This window comes from Passer montanus, unplaced genomic scaffold (genome assembly GCF_014805655.1).
Source record: "Passer montanus isolate IOZ18808 unplaced genomic scaffold, ASM1480565v1 scaffold243, whole genome shotgun sequence".
NCBI classification, from domain to species: Eukaryota; Metazoa; Chordata; class Aves; order Passeriformes; family Passeridae; genus Passer; species Passer montanus.
This window is the reverse complement of record NW_024367071.1, coordinates 88428-107558: the sequence shown is the minus strand read 5'-3', so window position 1 is coordinate 107558 and position 19131 is coordinate 88428. Positions and strand designations below refer to the sequence as shown.

Sequence of the window (19131 nt, the reverse complement as noted above, 5' to 3'; positions counted from 1 at the left end):
TCCCCCCGTGCCCCATATCCCACCCAGACCCCCCTCCAAGACCCCGGGCCCCTCCGCCCCCGCCCTCTCACCCGCGTCACGTGACCACCGCCGCGCGAGGGCTGCCGGGAGCTGTAGTCCCGTCCTGCCTCTGCCTGTGGCCACGCCCCTGACGCCACGCCCGTGCGCTGCCACGCCTCTCGCCACGCCCCTACGCGTCCATCAATGATTCGGGGATCTCTCCGTGCCTCGCTCGCTCGCGGGTTCGGCGCTCGGCCGCGCCGCCTGCGCAGCGCCGTCATGGCGGCCCCCGGGGTGGAGGCGCGGGCGCTGTTCGCGGAGGGGGTGCGGGCCGTGCTGGGGGGCTGGGCGGCGCTGCAGGTGAGGGGGACACCGGGGACACCTTGCGGGGGCACTGGGGACAGCTGCCAGCTGTGCTGGGTGGGTGGGCAGCGCTGCAGATGAGGCGGGGGCAGCGTGAGGGAGCTCCGGGGGACACCTGGGGACACAGAGGGGACACCCGGCACCAGCGCCGCGTGTCCCCACGTCCCCCCCTGGCTGTCCCCGCAGCTGGCCGTGGCGCAGGGCTTCGGGGGGCCGCAGGGTTCCGAAAAAGCCGCGTGGCTCAGCTCGGCGCTGCTCGACTTCTTCACCCAGAACGGGTGGGCTCCCAGTACGGACCAGTATGGACCAGTATGGAGCAGCGTGCTCCCAGCAGCTGGCCGGCCTCCCCCAGGCACTCCCAGTACAGCCCAGTTTGTCCTCGGGCTGCTCTCAGCATCTTTTAGTGGCCTTTGTCCCCTCCTGGTACCCTGGGTACATTCCCAGGTGCTCCCAGTAGCTCCCAGTATAAACCAGTATGGACAAGGATGTTCCCAGCAGCCACTCCCAGTCCATCCCCAGCCTGTTGCCACCATCCTTCGGTGCTCCCAGAGCCTCCCAGTACAGACCAGTCTGTTCTCAGTGCTCTTTTACTTCCTCCCAGTCCATCCCAGTCTCACACATCACCCTCAGCACCCATCCCAGTCCATCCCAGTCCCACACATCGTCCCTTAGCACCCCCCACACCCATCCCAGTCCATCCCAGTACCATCCTCAGTGGTTCCCAGTCCCATCCCCAGTGGTTCCAGTCCATCCCAGTCCCATCCCCAGTGGTCTCAGTCCATCCCAGTCCCATCCCCACTGGTTCCAGTCCATCCCAGTCCATCCCAGTCCCATCCCCAGTGGTTCCAGTCCATCCCAGTCCATCCCCGCCCATCCCAGTCCCACACACCGTCCCTTAGCACCCCTCACTCCCATCCCAGTCCCCTCCCCAGTGGTTCCAGTCCATCCCAGTCCCCTCCCCAGTGGTCCCAGTCCATCCCAATCCCCTCCCCAGTGGTTCCAGTCCATCCCAGTCCATCCCAGTGTCCCCCGCAGGTCAGCCGGGAGCTGGTGACCCTTTTTGCCCGGGCGCGGGGTGGGGACGTGGGGGGCGTGGGGGCGGCCCTGGGGGCTCTGGCCCGGCGTGGCCCCGTGGCCTTTGTCCCCTCCTGGTACCCTGGGTACATTCCCAGGTGCTCCCAGTAGCTCCCAGTATAAACCAGTATGGACAAGGATGTTCCCAGCAGCCACTCCCAGTCCATCCCCAGCCTGTTGCCACCATCCTTCGGTGCTCCCAGAGCCTCCCAGTACACGGCCTCCCCCAGGCACTCCCAGTACAGCCCAGTTTGTCCTCGGGCTGCTCTCAGCATCTTTTAGTGGCCTTTGTGCCCTCCTGGTACCCTTGATTCCCAGGAGCTCCCAGTAGCTCCCAGTATAAACCACTATGGACAAGGATGTGCCCAGCCGCCACTCCCAGTCCATCCCCAGCCTGTTGCCACCATCCTTCGGTGCTCCCAGAGCCTCCCAGTACAGACCAGTCTGTGCTCAGTGCTCTTTTACTTCCTCCCAGTCCATCCCAGTCTCACACATCACCCTCAGCACCCATCCCAGTCCATCCCAGTCCCACACATCGTCCCTTAGCACCCCCCACACCCATCCCAGTCCATCCCAGTACCATCCTCAGTGGCTCCCAGTCCCATCCCCAGTGGTTCCAGTCCATCCCAGTCCCATCCCCAGTGGTCTCAGTCCATCCCAGTCCCATCCCCACTGGTTCCAGTCCATCCCAGTCCATCCCAGTCCCATCCCCAGTGGTTCCCAGTCCCCTCCCCAGTGGTCCCAGTCCATCCCAATCCCCTCCCCACTGGTTCCAGTCCATCCCAGTCCATCCCAATCCCCTCCCCAGTGGTTCCAGTCCATCCCAGTCCATCCCAGTGTCCCCCGCAGGTCAGCCGGGAGCTGGTGACCCTTTTTGCCCGGGCGCGGGGTGGGGACGTGGGGGGGTCCCAGTCCATCCCAGTCCATCCCAGTGTCCCCCGCAGGTCAGCCGGGAGCTGGTGACCCTTTTTGCCCGGGCGCGGGGTGGGGACGTGGGGGGGTTGGGGGCGGCCCTGGGGGCTCTGGCCCAGCGTGGCCCCGCCCTGGCCGGGCCCCCCGGAGCCCCCCGGCGCCAGGGGAGGAGGAGGAGGAGGAGAGCGGCGAGGAGGAGGAGGAGGTGAGGGGGTGACGTCACTGGGATGATGTCATTGCTTGGGAGCCAATCGGGTTGGGAGGGTGCTGATGTTGTCATCAAAGGGGGTGGGGATGTGGTGGTGACATCACGGGGTGTAACCCTGAGGGGATACTGATGATGTCATTAAATTGGGGGGTGGAGACTCCCCAGGACCCCCAGATGAGGTGGGGCTAGGGGTGATGATGTCATTCCTGATGATGTCATTCAGTCCTGATGATGTCATCAAGTGGGGGGAAGCAGGGATGGGGGTGGGGCAGTGATGGTGTCACCAGATTTAGGGAGCCGGACCCCAGGACCCCTGTGATGGAAGGGGAGGGGCACTGATGATGTCACTGATGACATCACTGGGGTGCCACACTGATGACGTCATTGTCCCCCCCAGGCCATGGAGTGCGGGACGCCCCCGCCCCCCTCGGACGGCTGGACCGTGGTGCAGCGGCGGCGGCGGCGGTGATGGGGGGAGGGGTGTCCTGTGTGTCCCCCCCAGCTTGGGGGACACCCCTCCCCCACCCTGCTCCCCAAACTGGGGGGGAATAAAGGCCCCTCCCCCCATGGGGGGTGTGGGAAGAGGAGTCGTGTGATTATTGGAGGGGGAGGCCGCTTAGAGAGCCCCGAGCCCGACTGGGACCCCAGCGACCCCTCCCAGTATAATCCAATCCCTCCCAGTATAACCCAGTCCCTCCCAGTTTAACCCAGTCCCTCCCAATTTAACCCAATCCCTCCCAGTTTAACCCAGTCCCTCCCAGTGCCCCCGCCCCTCGCCCAGCCCCGCCCATCATGGCGGCCTCTCTGAGGGCTCCAGGGCAGTGAGGGGCGTGGCTCTCTCATCACGCGCTGTGATTGGCTGCACTTTGTATCGGCGGTAACGCCCTTCGCGCTTTTCACGCGGTGATTGGTTGGCTAATGCGGAGGCGAGCGGCGATTGGTCAGCTGGGCTTAAACCGGCTGGTCGCGGGCGCTGATTGGTCGCTGCCTCCCGGGTGGGCGGAGCGAGGCGGGAGAGCGGGAAGACGCGGCGGCGATGGCGGCGCGGCTGGAGCGCGCGAGGGGGTGAGCGCGCGACCCCCCCCAACGGCGGGAACCCCTGAGGGCTGCCCGGCCGCCATCTTGGATCGGGGGCATCGGGGCCGGCCCCCACGGCCCTGCGGGGGCTTGGGGGATTCACCGGGTGCCATTGGGGTCCCTGAGGGCTCACCGGGTCCTTACGGACTCCTTGGGGTGACGCCCAGCCCCACACGGGGCGCTGCAGTGCCTCCGTGCCCTCACGCCTATCCGGGGGGCTCTGGGGAGGGGATGGGGGAGGTCACCGAGGGGTCTCCTCACCCCCACGGGGGTCCCCGGGACCCCACGCGTGTCCGAGGAGGGGTCCTGGTTGTCTCCATGTCCCCACTGGTGTCACTGCGGGGTATCGGGGCGATCTCCTCGTTTCTGGAGGGGGTCTGAGGGGTGTCCCCCCATCCCCACCCGTGTCCCCATCCATGTCCCCAGGGCGCTGGCAGCGCTCGAGGCTGCCCTGGCCTTGGAGGAGGAGGAGGGTGATGTCCCCACCCGGATCCTGGTGGAGCATCAAATGGTGAGACCCCAAAACTGCCCCACAGCACCTCAGAATAGACCTGCAGCATCCACATCTCCCATAGCTGTTCTTGGTCTCTGTCTTTGACCGCCAATACCCCCACTCCTCTTCTAAATTTAGTTCTGACCCCTTCAAACTTATCGCATCCCCCCTATCTTGCCCTGATTCTGTTAGTGACTCCCACATTTATCTCCTAAACTTTCTCAACTGCCCTATTTATGTCATCCTCCCTTTCCCCTTGTTTTCCTAAAATAACTGGCCTTTGTCCCCCCAGTTCTCCCCTCCACACCCCATTTTTTTCCCCACGCCTCTAATACCTGCTCTGTGCCCTCCCCCAACCCCCTTGGCACCCCAAATCTCCCGTGACACCCCAAACCTGCCCCCCAGGACACCCGGCGGAAGCAGAAGCTGCTCCTGTCCCAGCTCCGGGTGCTGAAGCTGCTCCTGGGGGTCATCGAGAACCCGGGGCTGCTCCCGTCCCCCACCAACCTGCGTGAGCCCCCAAACTGAACCCCAAAACCCCCTGAGCCCCCAAACTGAACCCAGAGCTGCCCTCAGCTTGCATGATCCTCCCAAAACCACCTGACCCCCCAAAATCCTGGGTTGACCCTGAACCTCAAAACCCCTCCTTTTCCACTTTGGGGATTCCTGGGTTTGGTTTGGGGCAGGGGTTTGGGGGTTCCTGGGTCTCCTTTGGGGCAGGGCTTTGGGGGTTCCTGGGTTTGGTTTGGGGCAGGTGTTTGGGGGTTCCTGGGTCCCCTTTGGGGGTTCCTGGGTCCCCCTGAGGAGGGAGCTCAGGGGATATTTGGGGATTTCCATACATCTGAGTCCTCTTTGGGAGTTCCTGGCTCTGATTTGGGAATTCCTGGGCCCCCTGTGGGAGGGATTGGTGATTCCCAGGTCCCTTTTGGGGTCCCTCCCGTTTTGGGGGGCTGATGTGGGGCTCCCCCCAGGCGAGGCGGCGGCGCAGGCTCGGAGGCGCTGGCGGGAGCTGAAGGCGAGGTACGGGGAGGCCCTGGGGGTCCTGGGGGAGGCTGTGCCCCCCGCCCTGGCCCAGCTACACCGGGGCCAGCAGCTGCTGCAGCGCGAGAGGACAGCCCTGGGGGCACGGCTGGAACAGGTACGGGGGTCCCAGGGGGGCTGGGGGCACAGTGTGGGTGCTGGGGAATCTCATGGGTGCTGGGGGTTGGGCGTCCCAGAGTGCTGGGGGGTCCAGTGGGTTTGGGGGGATGGGACTCCCAGGGGCCCTGGGGGTCCCATGAGGGCTGGGGGTGGGGGTCTGGGGGCTCAATGGGAGTCTTGGAGGTCTCATGTGTTGGGGAATTGGGGGCACAATGTGGTTCCTGTGGGGTCCCTGGGGGGCTGGGGGCACAGTGTGGATCCTGGGGGATCCCATGGGTGCTGGGGGTCCAAGGGGTGCTGGAGGATCTCCTGGTGTAAGGAGGCTGGGGGCACTGTGGGTCTGGGGGCTCCTCTGGGGGTTGGGGACACTCTGTGGGTCTGGGGGCTCCCATGGGTGCTGTTCCTCCCTCCCCCTGCAGCAAGAAGAGCTGAAGGTGAAGGTGCATGAGGCCACAGAGAGACGGGACCAGGTGAGACTGGGAGGGCACCCCCGTGGGGTCTCCCTCATCTTGGGGTACCCCTCCCCATGGGGGGGTGCACTGGAGGATTTCCTCCCATTTTGGGTCTGAGTCCCTCCCCTCCAATTTGGGATTTCTTTCTCCCTTAGTCTGGGGCATCTTTCTCTCCAAATTTGGGGTCTCTTTCACCCCTAATTTGGGGTCTTTTCTGTCCAATTTGGGATCTCTTTCTCCCCTAGTCTGGGGTCTCTTTCTTCCCTAATCTGGGGTCTCTTTCCCCCCTAACATGGGGTCTTTTCCCCAAAATTCGGGGTGTCTTTCTCCCCCAGCTGCTCCGGCGGGTTCAGGAGCGGCGCCTGCAGCGGCGCGGCCGGCAGGAGGCCCTGCAGGGACTGAGGGGGACAGCGGCCAGGTGAGAGGGGGACAGGAGAGGGGACAGGGAAGGTGAGGGACAGGTGAGGGGGTCATGGGAGGGACACAGGTGAGGAGGATTGGGTGTGGGGCTGGGGGCCCCTGGGATTTTGAGGGGTGGTCCAGCGGTCCTGAGAGACCCCCAGGGGGGATTTCCAGCATGGGGGAGGGATCCTCAGGGTGGGTGAGAGCCCTGAAAAGGAGCCCAGTGGGGGTCCAGGTGTCCAGGTGGGGCTCCTGGGATAGTGGGGGAGACCTAGGAATTTGGGGGGGTGGTTGTGTTTCCCTCACCCACGGATTGTCATTTCAACAGGGTGGGGGCCTCGTGCCACCTGTACCAGGCCCTGGCAGGGGTCCAGGTGCTGCCCCCCTCCCCAGGGACCCCCAATTTGGAGCTGGAGCTGGGATCCCCTCCCGGCTCCTTCCATTCTCTGCCCCCCCTTCACCTGTGCCTCACCCCCGGTGGGGAGGTCCGACTGCAGGTGAGTGGCTTAGGGGGGATTTTGGGGGGCTGGGGAGGATTTGGGGGGCTTGGATGGGGAATTGAGGGCTGAGGGGGCACTGGGAGGGCTTGAGGGGGGATTTGGGAGAGCACTGAGATCTGTAGGGGAGAATTTTTGGGGGTCTGGAAGGTTGTGGGGGTGCACTTGGGGGATGGGGACTGGGTGTTAGGGGCGTCCTGGGTGGTTTTGGGGTCCCACCACCTCCCCTTTTTCCCCCCAGGACCCCCCCCTGGGGCTGCCCCCTCCCCTGGGCCCGGGGCTGCTGGAGCTGCAGCAGCGCTGCTGGGAGAGCTGGAGCCTCTGGGCAGAGGTGACACACCTGAGGAACAGGTGAGGGGGGCTGGGGGGGTCTCTGAGGGGCTTTTTAAAGGCTACACCCAAAAATACCTATTAGAGGAAACTCTGGGTTTCACCTTGGACTATTTCAGTCACAAGCTGCTTTCCCTGGGCAAACGTGAGCCTGAAACTCAGCACAGCTAAAAACAGCCAAGGACCAGAATATTTCTGTTCTGTGCATTTCACCTCGGGCTGGGGGGTGGGGAGGGAGTTGGGGGGTCTTTGGGGGAGGTGTGAAGAGTCTAGGGGGTAATTGGGAGGGGTAGGGGCATTTGGGAGGTTAACTGGGGGGGCTGTGGGAGAGTTGGGGGGTCTTTGTATAAGGTCAGGGGGGTTTTGAAGCAGCTCTGGGGGGCTTTGGGGTAATTGCCAGGGTGGGGGTTGATTGGAGGGGCTGGGGGTTAATTGGGGGGCTCACCCAAACCCCTGGTGATCCTCTAGGTTCGCCCTGGACTGGCAGCCAGAGTTGGGGCTCCTGCAGGTTCTGGGGGGCCCCCGAGGTGCCCAGACCCTCTGGACGCTGCAGCTGGAGCCGGGGTACCCCCAGAGCGGGGGGGTGCGACTGCTGCCCCCACCAAAGGGGGCCCCCCCCATCCCTGTGAGTCTTTTGGGGGTGTCCTGGGGGAGTTTGGGGGTCCCTCGGAGGGGATTAGGGGGGTCTGTGGGGCAGGTTTAGGGATCATGGGGCAATTTGAGGGTCTCTGGGGGTGGGTTGGGGGTCCTGGGGGAGAACCTTGGGGGGTCTGAGGGCAATTTTGGGGTTCCCAGGGGCACTGGGGGTGCCTGGAGGTGGTTTGGGGGTTCTAGAGGGGCACCTGAAGGTAACTGAGGGCAATTTTGGGGTTCCCAGATACATGGGGAGATCCTGGGGGGTCATTTTAGGGCTTTGGGGGTCCTGAGGGAAATTTTGAGTGTCCCAGACACACTGGGAGATCCTGGGGGTGATTTTGGGGATCCCTGGGTGGGTCTGAGGGCAATTTGGGGGGTCCCAGAGGCACTTTGGCATCTCTGGGATGGTTTTAGGGTTGCTGGTGGGTTTGGGGGGGGCTCTCAGGGAGGCATGGGGTGGTCCTGGGAGTGACTCGCCCCCAAACCCCTTTTCCTCCACAGGCACCCCCAGATCCCCCCACTCTGACACGGTGGCTGGAGCTGCTGGTGGGGGGGGTCCCTGAAAATGGGAGATCCCCCTCTATCCCCCCCCCATAAAAAACCCCACTGCACCCCAATAAACTCATGGCCTCCCCTTCTCCAGCTCTGTCTCACCCCAAAAAAAACCTGTTTCTGGGGGTTCGCGGGAGCAGCTTTATTGTGGGGAGGGGGCTCTGGGGGTCGGGGGTTTTGGGGTGCCGGGGGTCCCCCAATCCGGGGGTCCCTACGGGGGGGGGTCGGCGCCGCGCCGCTTGGGCTGGTTGCGCTCGGGGTGCAGCAGGATCACGTAGACCTTGGGGGCGTAGAGGAGCCCCAGCGGCACCGAGGCCGACAGCGACATGGACACCGTCAGCGTGGCCGTCTGCACGTGCACCTGCGCCCCAAAAACGGTACCCCAAAATCCCACTGACCCCAAAATCCCACTGACCCCAAAATCCTCCATCCCAAATCCCACTGACCCCCCCAAACCCAGCCATTCCCCAGCCCAACTGTCCCAAGGGCCCATGGATACCATCAGCATGGCCGTCTGCATGTGCACCTGCGCCCCAAAAATGGTACCCCAAAATCCCACTGACCCCCCCAAACCCAGCCACTCCCCAAGCCAGCTGTCCCAAGGACCCATGGATAACATCAGCATGGCTGTCTGCATGTGCACCCGTACCTCAAAAATGGTATCCCAAAATCCTCCATCCCAAATCCCACTGACCCCCCCAAACCCAGCCATTCCCCAACCCAACTGTCCCAAGGACCCATGGACACCGTCAGTGTGGCTGTCTGCATGTGCACCTGCACCCCAAAAACAGTACCCCAAAATCCTACTGACCCCGAAATCCCACTGACCCCAAAATCCTATTGACCCCAAAATCTCACTGACCTCAAAATCCCACTGACCCCCCAAACCCAGCCACTCCCCAAGCCAGCTGTCCCAAGGGCCCTGCACGTGCACCTGCGCCCCAAAAATGGTACCCCAAAATCCTACTGACCCCAAGAATGGGAGTCCCTGAATCCCACTGACACCCAAATCCCACAGGGACACCCCCAAATACCCCCGCAGACCCCCCCAGGGGACCTCCAAATACCCCTAGGGATCCCCCTAATCTCCCTCCTCACCTTCTCCACCAACTGGGCGGTGCCAGAGATGGGCCCAAACATGAGCTAGACCACGTGTGCCCACCCTGATCCCCCAAAATACCCCCAGAGACCCCCCAGGAGCCCCAATCCCCCCTCCTCACCCTCTCTGCCGACTGCGCGGCGCCGAAGAAGATGGGCCCGAAGGCGAGCCACACCACGCAGGTGGTGTACATGGCGAAGCCGATGGGCTTGGCCTCGTTGAAGGTCTCGGGGACGCCGCGCGCTTTGACGGCGTACACGGTGCAGGTGAGCATCAGCAGCAGGGCGTAGGCCAGGCAGGCCAGCGTGGCCCCCTCGGCCATGTCGCAGCGCAGGACCCCCCGCGCCGCCTCGGGGTCGGGGGTCCGGCCCATCTCGTAGTCGATGAGGGCGTGGGGTGGCCGGACCAGCAGCCAGGTGGCCGCAGCCACCAGCTGCAGCCCGCTGAGCGTGAAGGTGATGACCAGCTGCGAGGTGGGGCTGATGAAGCGCGGCGGCGTCACCGAGCGCTTCCCTGCGGGGTACGGCGGGTTACGGGGGGCTGCTGGCACCCCCAGAGCTCACCTGGCCTGAAAGGGTGGGTTTTGGGGTACCCCATGTCCCTCAGCCTGATCTGGAACCCCAACATTTTTGGAGGCCCTGGAAGTCACCTCCTTGGGGATGGGGCTGGTCTTGGTGAGGAGTACAGGGTGGGGACCCTGTGCCATGTCCCCCATGAAGCCACTCACTCCAGGCTCCCACCCCCCAACCCTGCCCAAAGCCCCTCACCCTGTCTTCACACCCTGCTGTTCCCCCATGTCCCTCACCCTGCTCAAAGATGTGGCAATGTGGTTGGTCTTGGTAAGAGCATGGCGTGGGTGAGACCCCAGCCCCAGTCCCTCACGCTGTGCCCCCAGCCCCTCACCCCAGTCTCCTGCCCGTCCTGTGCCACCCAGCCCCTCACCCTGCTCAAAGATGTGGGTTGGTCTTGGTGAGAGCATGGCACACCCTCACCCTGCTCGAAGATGCGGTAGATGCGGTTGGTCTTGGTCAGCAGCGCGGCGTAGGTCAGGCTCATGCCCATGCCCAGGAAGAGTCGCCGCAGGGCGCAGACCCCCACGCCGGGCTCGGCCACCATGAGGAAGGTGATGGCGTAGACGAGGGCGATGCCGGCCAGCAGGACGTAGCTCAGCTCGCGCCCCGACGCTTTGACGATCGGCGTCTCGTGGTGCCGCACGAAGGTGGCCAGCACGAAGGCGGTGGCCATCAGCCCCAGCGTGGCCAGGGCCAGCGGCACGGCGGCGCAGGGGTGGCCCCAGCTCAGGCGCAGCACCGGCGTGGGGCGGCAGGCCGTGCGGTTGGGCGTGGGGCGCAGGTGAGGGGCGCAGGGCAGGCAGGTGAGCAGGTCGGCCCGGTACTGGTAGCCCCCGCAGAGCTCGCAGTGCCAGCAGCACGGAACGCCCTTCACCGGCTTCTTGCGCTCGCCGGGGCCGCACGGCAGGCTGCACACCGAGGGCGGCGGCGACGACGAGTTGGAGCCCCAGGCCATGGCGTCCTCCTGGTGGGGGGACGGTCAGGGACACCCCGGGGACACCCCAAATACCCCAGGGACACCTTGAACACACTATGGACATCCCAGCCTTTCATGGACACCTCATGGATCCCCCAAACCCCCCATGGACACCCTAAACAGCCAATGGAAAACCCAAATATCCCCCACGGACACCTCAAACCCCCCATGGACACCTCAAACCCTCCATGGACACCTCATGGATCCCCCAAACCCTCCATGGACACCCTAAACAGCCATGGACACTCTAAGCACCCCATGGGCACCCCAAACCTCCTCAGAGATCCCCCACAAGCACCCCATCGTTCTCCCAAGCCCCCCAGGGAGAACAGGGCATCCCCCACCCAGTACCCCCAGCTGGCCACTGGGATCACCCTGGCCAACCCTGGGGGGCACCCCTGGGCCGGGCGTGGGGCGCAGGTGAGGGGCGCAGGGCAGGCAGGTGAGCAGGTCGGCCCGGTACTGGTAGCCCCCGCAGAGCTCGCAGTGCCAGCAGCACGGAACGCCCTTCACCGGCTTCTTGCGCTCGCCGGGGCCGCACGGCAGGCTGCACACCGAGGGCGGCGGCGACGACGAGTTGGAGCCCCAGGCCATGGCGTCCTCCTGGTGGGGTATGGTCAGGGACACCCCAAATACCCCAGGGACACCTTGAACACACTATGGACATCCCAGCCTTTCATGGACACCTCATGGATCCCCCAAACCCCCCATGGACACCCTAAACAGCCAATGGAAAACCCAAATATCCCCCACGGACACCTCAAACCCCCCATGGACACCTCAAACCCTCCATGGACACCTCATGGATCCCCCAAACCCTCCATGGACACCCTAAACAGCCATGGACACTCTAAGCACCCCATGGGCACCCCAAACCTCCTCAGAGATCCCCCACAAGCACCCCATCGTTCTCCCAAGCCCCCCAGGGAGAACAGGGCATCCCCCACCCAGTACCCCCAGCTGGCCACTGGGATCACCCTGGCCAACCCTGGGGGGCACCCCAGGATCTGGGGGGCTCGGGGGTCCCGGACCCACCTGCAGGTGCAGCCCCTGCACCCACTGCCCCACAGCCCGGTAGGCGCCGGTGCCGTTGCCCCCCTGGAACTGGAAGATGTCGTAGCGCCCGGGGGCGTCCCCGTTCTCGTTGAAGGACACCGGTGTCCCCGCGCTGCCTGTGTACCAGTACAGACCAGTATAAACCAGTGACCACTGGTCTAGGCCAGGGACACCCCCTGCCACCCTGCAGGAAAGGTCAGCGATTCCCCAGCCTCAGTGTGACCCCACTACGGGGCAAACCAGTGCTCCCAGTATGGTCACCAGTGCTCCCATCCCCATTCCACTACCCCCCAGTGCCTCCCAGTATGTCCCAGTATGGTCTCCAGTGCCACCATCCCCTTCCCAGTCCATCTCAGTTCCTCCCAGTATGTCCCAATATGGTCTTAAGTGCTCCTGTCCTGCTCCCAGTTCCCCCCAGTACATCCTAGTGCCTCCCAGTATGTCCCAGTACGTTCTTCAGCACCCCCAGCTCCCTCCCAGTGCCTCCCCAGTACATCCCAGTCCCTCAAAGTGGTGGCCAGCATGGTCTCCAATGCCCCCAGCTCCCTCCCAGTGTCCCCCCCATCCCAGTACGTTCTTCAGCACCCCCAGCTCCCTCCCAGTGTCCCCCTCCGTATATTCCAGTGCCCTCCCCATATCCCAGTAGGCTCCCAGTGCCCCCAGTACCGTTGAAGGCCACCCTGCGGATGTGGGTGAGCAGGCGGCGCCCGTCGGGGGGGTCCATGTGGGCACAGAGCCCCCCGCCCGGGCAGGCCTCGCCCAGCATCGAGTGCAGCCCGTGGGCCATGGCCAGCACGGCGTCGATGACGAACTGCACCTTCCCCTCCTGCTCGTAGGGCGAGTCCCGCCCGATGCGCTCCCGCCCTGAGGGACCAGAGACCCCACATGGGCACCCCAAACCACCACAGGACCCCAAACGCACCAGGGGCACCCCAAACCCGCCATGGCCAGCACGGCGTCAGTGACAAACTGCACCTTCCCCTCCTCCTCACAGGGCGAGTCCCGCCCAATGTGCTCCCAGCCTGGGGGGTTTGGGATCCTGAATGGGCACCCTAAATCCTTCACGGGCACCCCAAACCCGCCACAGCACCCTAAACCTGCTAGGGACACCTTAAACTTACCTGTGGCGTCTCTGTGGGGTCCCTATGGGGTCCCTGTGGGGCAGGGTACCTATGGGGCTTCTGTGGGGTCTCTCTGGGGTCCCTGTGGGGCAGGGTACCTATGGGGTTTCTGTGGGGTCCCTATGGGGTCCCTGTGGGGCAGGGTACCTATGGGGCTTCTGTGGGGTCCCTGTGGGGACTCTATGGGGTCCCTATGGGGTCCCTGTGGGGCAGGGTACCTATGGGGTCCCTATGGTGTCCCTATGGGGCAGAGTACCTGTGGGGTCTCTATGAGGTCCCTATGGGGTCCCTGTGGGGCAGGGTACCTATGGGGTTTCTGTGGGGTCCCTATGGGGTCCCTGTGGGGCAGGGTACCTATGGGGTTTCTGTGGGGTCCCTATGGGGTCCCTGTGGGGCAGGGTACCTGTGCACTTGCGCACGGGCGCTCCGGGTGCCCCCGCGGGGTCTCCGTGGGGCACGGTGCCGTGGGGCAGGCGGCAGTTGAAGTCGTCCTCCCAGAACTCGTGGAACCAGAGGTTGCGGCGGTTGTTCTCCAGAGAGCGCGACGTGAAGTACTCGTCAAAGCCTGGGGGGCACGGGGACACCGCGGGGTCATGGGGACCCCACAGAGCCACAGGGGACCACATGGGGTTGTGGGGACCCCACAGAGCCACAGGGGACCCACAGAATCCTGGAGCGTCCCATGAGCCACCCAAACCTTCCCAAGTTCTCCCAGAGCCCCTCCTGAGCCCATCTGGGTCCCCCCTCGAACACCCCAGGTCTCCCCAAAGCCTCCTAAGAGCCCCCAAACCCACCCCAGAGCCCCTCCAGCAATCTCCAGTCTCTCCCAGCCCCTCCCAAAAACCTTCCACTACCCCCAGTCCCTCCCAGTAGCCCCCAGTCCATTCCAGTAGCCCCCAGTCCCCCCAGTACACTCAGGCCATCCCAGTGCCCCCAGTCCCCCCAGTTCCCTCCCAGTGCCCCCAGCGCTCACCGGGCACCGAGGCTCGTTTGGGCAGGATGGTGATGGCCCCGTGTGCCGCGTCCTCCAGGCCCTGCACCGGTGCCATCTTGGCCCCCCAGCTGTCCGAGCCCACCCACGAGAAGTGGCCCGAGAGGTTGGCCAGCGTGGCGGCCTCCAGCACCCGCCTGCGGGGACAGCCACGGCTACTGGGCAAACTGGGAAGTACTGGGGGCCACTGGGATGGGCTGGGGGCCACTGGGATGGACTGGGGGCTACTGGGATGGGCTGGGGGCCACTGGAATGGACTGCAGGCTACTGGGATGGATTCAGGGACGTAACTGGGAGGAGCTAGAATGAGTTGGGTGACTACTGGAATGAACAATGGAGGCCACTGTGCCACTGGGATGGGCTGGGGGCCACTGGGATGGACTGGGGGCTACTGAGATGGGCTGGGGGCCACTGGGATGGACTGCAGGCTACTGGGATGGACTCAGGGACGTAACTGGGAGGAGCTAGAATGAGTTGGGTGACTACTGGAATGAACAATGGAGGCCACTGTGATGGACTGAAAGGACTGGGAGGCCACTGGGTTGGACTGGGGAGCTACTGGGAGGGGACCTGACCAGACTGGGGTGAACTCTAGTGGGCTGGGGAGGGACTGTGGCAGGACTGGTGTGGACTGGGGCGCACTGGTCTCACCGGATGTCGTCCTCGTTGGCGAAGAGCACGACCCCGCGCGCGGTCGACGTCTCCATCAGGCGCCCGATGACCTTGGCAAACTCCCCTGGCTTCGGCTCCCGCGGGATCTTGATGGACTGGGCGATGCACAGGCCCCCTGCCCAGTACAGACCAGTATGGACCGGTATGGATGGGTAACATCTTCCCTACCCAGGCCTCAGAACCTCCCCCTAACCGGCAGAGCTCAAGTGGGCTGGGGAGGGACTGTGGCAGGACTGGTGTGGACTGGGGCGCACTGGTCTCACCGGATGTCGTCCTCGTTGGCGAAGAGCACGACCCCGCGCGCGGTCGACGTCTCCATCAGGCGCCCGATGACCTTGGCAAACTCCCCTGGCTTCGGCTCCCGCGGGATCTTGATGGACTGGGCGATGCACAGGCCCCCTGCCCAGTACAGACCAGTATGGACCGGTATGGATGGGTAACATCTTCCCTACCCAGGCCTCAGAACCTCCCCCTCCCCGGCAGAGCTCACCTTCCCAGTATATCCCAGTATAACCCAGTGCAAGGCGCCCGATGACCTTGGCAAACTCCCCTGGCTTCGGCTCCCGCGGGATCTTGATGGACTGGGCGATGCACAGGCCCCCTGCCCAGTACAGACCAGTATGGACCGGTATGGATGGGTAACACCTTCCCTACCCAGGCCTCAGAACCTCCCCCTAACCGGCAGAGCTCACCTTCCCAGTATAACCCAGTATAACCCAGTGCGCCTCCCAGGGCTCCCAGTGCCCCAGTACAATGCAGTACAAACCAGTGTAACCCAGTACAGCCCAGTACAACCTGGTACAGTCCAGTACAACCCAGTATAATCCAGTACAATCTGGTACAGTCCAGTACAACCCACTACAACCCAGTATAACCCAGTATAATGCAGCACAATCCTGTACAACCCAGTATAACCCAGTACAACCCACTACAGCCCAGTATAACCCAGTACAACCCTCTACAACGCAGCACAGACCAGTATAACCCAGTATAACCCAGTACAACCTGGTACAGCCCACTACAACCCAGTATAACCCAGCATAATCCAGTACAACCCAGTATAATCCAGTACAACCTGGTAGAGTCCAGTACAACCCAGTATAACCCAGTACAACCCACTACAACTCAGTATAATCCAGTACAACCCAGTACAACGCAGCACAGCCCAGTATAACCCAGTATAATCCAGTACAACCTGGTAGAGTCCAGTACAACCCAGTATAACCCAGTATAATGCAGTACAATCCTGTACAACCCAGTACAACCCACTACAATCCAGTACAACCCACCACAACCCAGTATAATCCAGTACAACCCAGTACAATCCAGTACAACCCACTACAACCCACTACAACCCAGTACAACCCAGTACAATCCAGTACAACCCAGTACAACCCACTACAACCCAGTACAACCCAGTATAACCCAGTACAACCCAGTACAACCCACCACAACCCAGTATAATCCAGTACAACCCAGTATAACCCAGTACAACCTGGTACAGTCCAGTACAACCCAGTACAACCCAGTATAACCCAGTACAACCCAGTACAACCCAGTACAGCCCACCGGCCTCGCGGGAGCTCTGCACGAAGGCCTCGACGCCGCTCTCGCCGTAGTTGCCCTCGGAGGCCAGCGTGCTGACGTAGCTCCAGCCCAGCGCCCGCACCACGGCCACCATGGCCTGCGCCTGGTACGAGTCCGGCGGCACCACCCGCGAGAAGAACTCGTAACGCCCGGGGTCCGACAGCTCGGGGGCCGTGGAGGCGTAGCTGATCTGGGGGATCTGGGGACACGGGGACGTGTCAGGGACAGGGGGACATTGGGGGGTTTGGGGACACACAGGGGTCTGACAGCTCAAGGGACATGGACGTGTAGCTGATCTGGGGGCATTGGGGACATGTCAGACACATGGGGACATTGGGGACACCAGAGACGTGTTGGAGACAGGGATATGTCAGGGACATGTCAGGGACAGGGGCACATTGGGGACATCGGGGTGTGTCAGGGAGGGGGGACATTGGGGACATGTCAGGGATGCACTGGGGACACAGGGGGCCATGGGGATATTGGGGTGAAGGGCTCTGGGGGGTGTCAGTGTGGAGCTGTTGATGTAGGTGGGGTCTGGGGGGACAGTGGGGACACTGGGGATGTTTGGGACATTGGGGAGAGTGAGGGGACATGGAGGATGGAGTGGGGGGCACGGGGGGCTCAGCCCCAGGGCTGGGGACAAGAGGGATGTCGGGGACACGGGGGGGAGACTTGGGTGACACCCAGGGGACCTGGCACTATGGGACCCCCCCTCTTCTGTCCCTGTCGCTGTCCCTAATCCTCCCTAATCCCCATGGGCCATTTGCTGCCGTCCCAGGGGATTGTGGGAAACACCCGGGGGGGGAGGTGGGGAAGGTTCTGGAAGGGACCCGGTGAGGGGGGGACAGAGGGGGACCAGGTGTCCAGGCCCCCCCTCACAGGGAGTGGACACCATGAAGACACTGTGGGGACAGCGCTGTCCATGTCCCCTCAGGGTTCCCCCAGCCAAAACACCCCCCACATTCCCCCAGATGTCCCCAACATCCCCCAGACACTGTCCCCAACACCCTTCCAATGTCCCCAACACCTCCAGTGACCACAAAGAGCCGCTGGACATTGGCCACCATGATGGCAACAGAGCTGACAGAGGCACCACTGCTGCCCACATCCCCTCCATGTCCCCAAGGCCCCTCCATGTCCCCAAGGCCCCTCCATGTCCCCAATGTCCCTTCATGTCCCCAATACCCTTATATGTCTCCAACACCCCCAAATCCCCCCAACCCACCACGAACAGCCGCCCCAACATCCCCCAGACACTGTCCCCAACACCCTTCCAATGTCCCCAACACCTCCAGTGACCACAAAGAGCCGCTGGACATTGGCCACCATGATGGTAACAGAGCTGGCAGAGACACCACTGCTGCCCACGTCCCCTCCATGTCCCCAAGGCCCCTCCATGTCCCCAATGTCCCTTCATGTCCCCAATACCCCCGAATCCCCCAGCCCACCACGAACAGCTGCAGCACGTTGGCCACCATGATGGACATGGAGCTGGCAGACACCAATACCCCTCCATGTCCCAGTGCCTCTCCATGTCCCCAGTGCCCCTCCATGTCCCCAAAACCCCCAACACCCCCAAATCCCACCGCGAACAGCCGCAGCACGTTGGCCACCATGATGGACACGGAGCTGGCGGACGCCCCGATGACCCCGACCAGGCGCTCGGGCGGGGGCCGGCGCGGGGCCGACCCGTCGGGGCAGCTGCCCTCGCCCCCCTCGGGGGGCAGCAGGCTGCGCACGAAGCTCAGCGCCTGCTCCAGGGCGTAGGTGTCCCTGGAGCAGGTGTCGAGGATGCGGGCGCCCAGTGTCAGGTTGGGCAGCACGCGCGGGTCGCCGTTGACGCGGTCCAGCGCGTACAGCATGGCCTCCAGCCGGTGGATGCCCTTCTCCTTCTTGACCGGCCCGCAGGGCACCCCGGCGGGGCCGCGGGCGTGCACCGGGAACAGCCCCCCCAGAGTCAGGTCGCCCTCCAGGCGGATGGCGTGGGGCTGGGTGGGCGCCGGGGGGCAGCGGCACGGCGGGCACAGGGACAGCAGGGCCACCAGCAGGGCCACCAGCGGGGACACCAGCGGGGCGGGCATGGTGGGCTGGGGACAGAGAGGGAGGATTAGGGGGTGATGGGGGCAGAGGTGGCTCCCTGTGGGGCAGAGGGACACAGGAACAGCAGGGTGGGCAGTGGTGGCACGGTGGGGTGCAGGCAGTACCCCATGGGGCAGAGGTGGCTCCCTGTGGGGCAGGGTGGGTGCCAGGGGGGCACAGGAACAGCAGGGTCACGGGGGGGCAAGGAAACGGCGGGGTCCCGGGGGGGGGGGGGGGGTCGGGGGGGTGGGCAGTGGTGGTGGCACCCCATGGGGCAGGGGTGACTCCCTGAGTGGGGGGCTGGTATTGCAGGGATGGGGGGGTTACAGTGGGGGCACCCAGGGGGTGAGGGGACACCCAGGGGGAGGGGGGTAATGACACCCCATGAGGCAGGGATACCCCCGATGTGGGGGGCAGCCTCCCATGGGGCAGGGGGATCTATCCCCATCCCAGAGGGAAGTTTGGGGGTCCCCAGCACCCCCCAGTTTGGGGTCCCGGTGCCCCCACCCCGCTCACCTGGCCCGTGGGTGCTCCTGTCCCTGTGCAGCCGCTGGGGACTGGAGCCGACCCTGTCCTGGCCCCCCCAAATCCCCCCGGAAGAGGAAGAAAAGGGGGAGGAAGAGGAGGGTGCCGAGGCCCCCTCCGCCCCCCCCCCGAAGCCGGTGGTGCCGGGGGTCCTTTATTTGTCCTTCCTCCCGCCGGGCTTCGGGCCCCGCCAGGCCCGGGCGCTGCTGCGGCCGCACGGGGAGCTGGGCAGGGTCTTCCTGCAGCCCCGCGGTGAGTCCGGGGGTCCCCGGGGTGCCAGGGGGTCCCTGGGGGGGTCAGGGGGTCCCTGGGGG

At 64.2% G+C, this 19131-nt stretch overlaps 3 protein-coding genes across 4 annotated transcripts in view; 2 read left to right on the top strand and 1 right to left on the bottom strand.

Moving 5' to 3' along the window:
• Nucleotides 1-2492: 2492 nt before the first annotated feature.
• Nucleotides 2493-8219, top strand: ZWINT (ZW10 interacting kinetochore protein). 2 transcript variants are annotated; one of them, XM_039711211.1, is made up of 11 exons: nucleotides 2493-2554; nucleotides 2955-3622; nucleotides 4061-4145; nucleotides 4533-4638; nucleotides 5099-5265; nucleotides 5687-5737; nucleotides 6055-6137; nucleotides 6450-6618; nucleotides 6860-6969; nucleotides 7417-7573; nucleotides 8086-8219. In XM_039711211.1, the coding sequence occupies exons 2-11, from the start codon at nucleotides 3594-3596 to the stop codon at nucleotides 8179-8181; spliced, it is 1053 nt and encodes a 350-aa protein (XP_039567145.1). In that variant the 5' UTR covers nucleotides 2493-2554; nucleotides 2955-3593; the 3' UTR covers nucleotides 8182-8219. The 2 variants fall into 2 exon arrangements, with proteins under 2 accessions (XP_039567145.1, XP_039567146.1); XM_039711212.1 differs by lacking the exon at nucleotides 5687-5737.
• Nucleotides 8220-8296: 77 nt separating this feature from the next.
• LOC120503081 (metabotropic glutamate receptor 6-like) lies at nucleotides 8297-18294 on the bottom strand. Its single transcript, XM_039711233.1, has 10 exons — nucleotides 17800-18294; nucleotides 16193-16409; nucleotides 14887-15022; nucleotides 13934-14088; nucleotides 13364-13525; nucleotides 12506-12703; nucleotides 11819-11955; nucleotides 10228-10771; nucleotides 9357-9748; nucleotides 8297-8497 (listed from the first exon to the last, which is right to left on the bottom strand). The coding sequence occupies exons 1-10, from the start codon at nucleotides 18292-18294 to the stop codon at nucleotides 8348-8350; spliced, it is 2586 nt and encodes an 861-aa protein (XP_039567167.1). The 3' UTR covers nucleotides 8297-8347.
• A 126-nt stretch (nucleotides 18295-18420) lies between these two features.
• The window catches only part of ABT1 (activator of basal transcription 1), a 2697-nt gene continuing 1986 nt past the window's right edge, over nucleotides 18421-19131 (top strand). Inside the window, exons 1-2 of the mRNA XM_039711232.1 lie at nucleotides 18421-18451; nucleotides 18893-19069. Coding sequence (XP_039567166.1) covers nucleotides 18421-18451; nucleotides 18893-19069 — 208 coding nt within the window. The remainder of the gene's footprint in view (nucleotides 18452-18892; nucleotides 19070-19131) is intronic.

Coding starts and splice junctions, on each gene's coding strand:
- ZWINT (XM_039711211.1), top strand. CDS start 3,594: ATGGCGGCGCGGCTGGAGCGCGCGAGGGG. Junction 3,623..4,060: donor CGGCTGGAGCGCGCGAGGGG/GTGAGCGCGCGA, acceptor CCATGTCCCCAG/GGCGCTGGCAGCGCTCGAGG. Junction 7,574..8,085: donor AGGGGGCCCCCCCCATCCCT/GTGAGTCTTTTG, acceptor TTTCCTCCACAG/GCACCCCCAGATCCCCCCAC.
- LOC120503081 (XM_039711233.1), bottom strand. CDS start 18,294: ATGCCCGCCCCGCTGGTGTCCCCGCTGGTGGCCCTGCTGGTGGCCCTG. Junction 12,704..13,363: donor GCCCGTGCGCAAGTGCACAG/GTACCCTGCCCC, acceptor CTGGTCCCTCAG/GGCGGGAGCGCATCGGGCGG. Junction 11,956..12,505: donor CCGCAGGGTGGCCTTCAACG/GTACTGGGGGCA, acceptor ACTGGTACACAG/GCAGCGCGGGGACACCGGTG.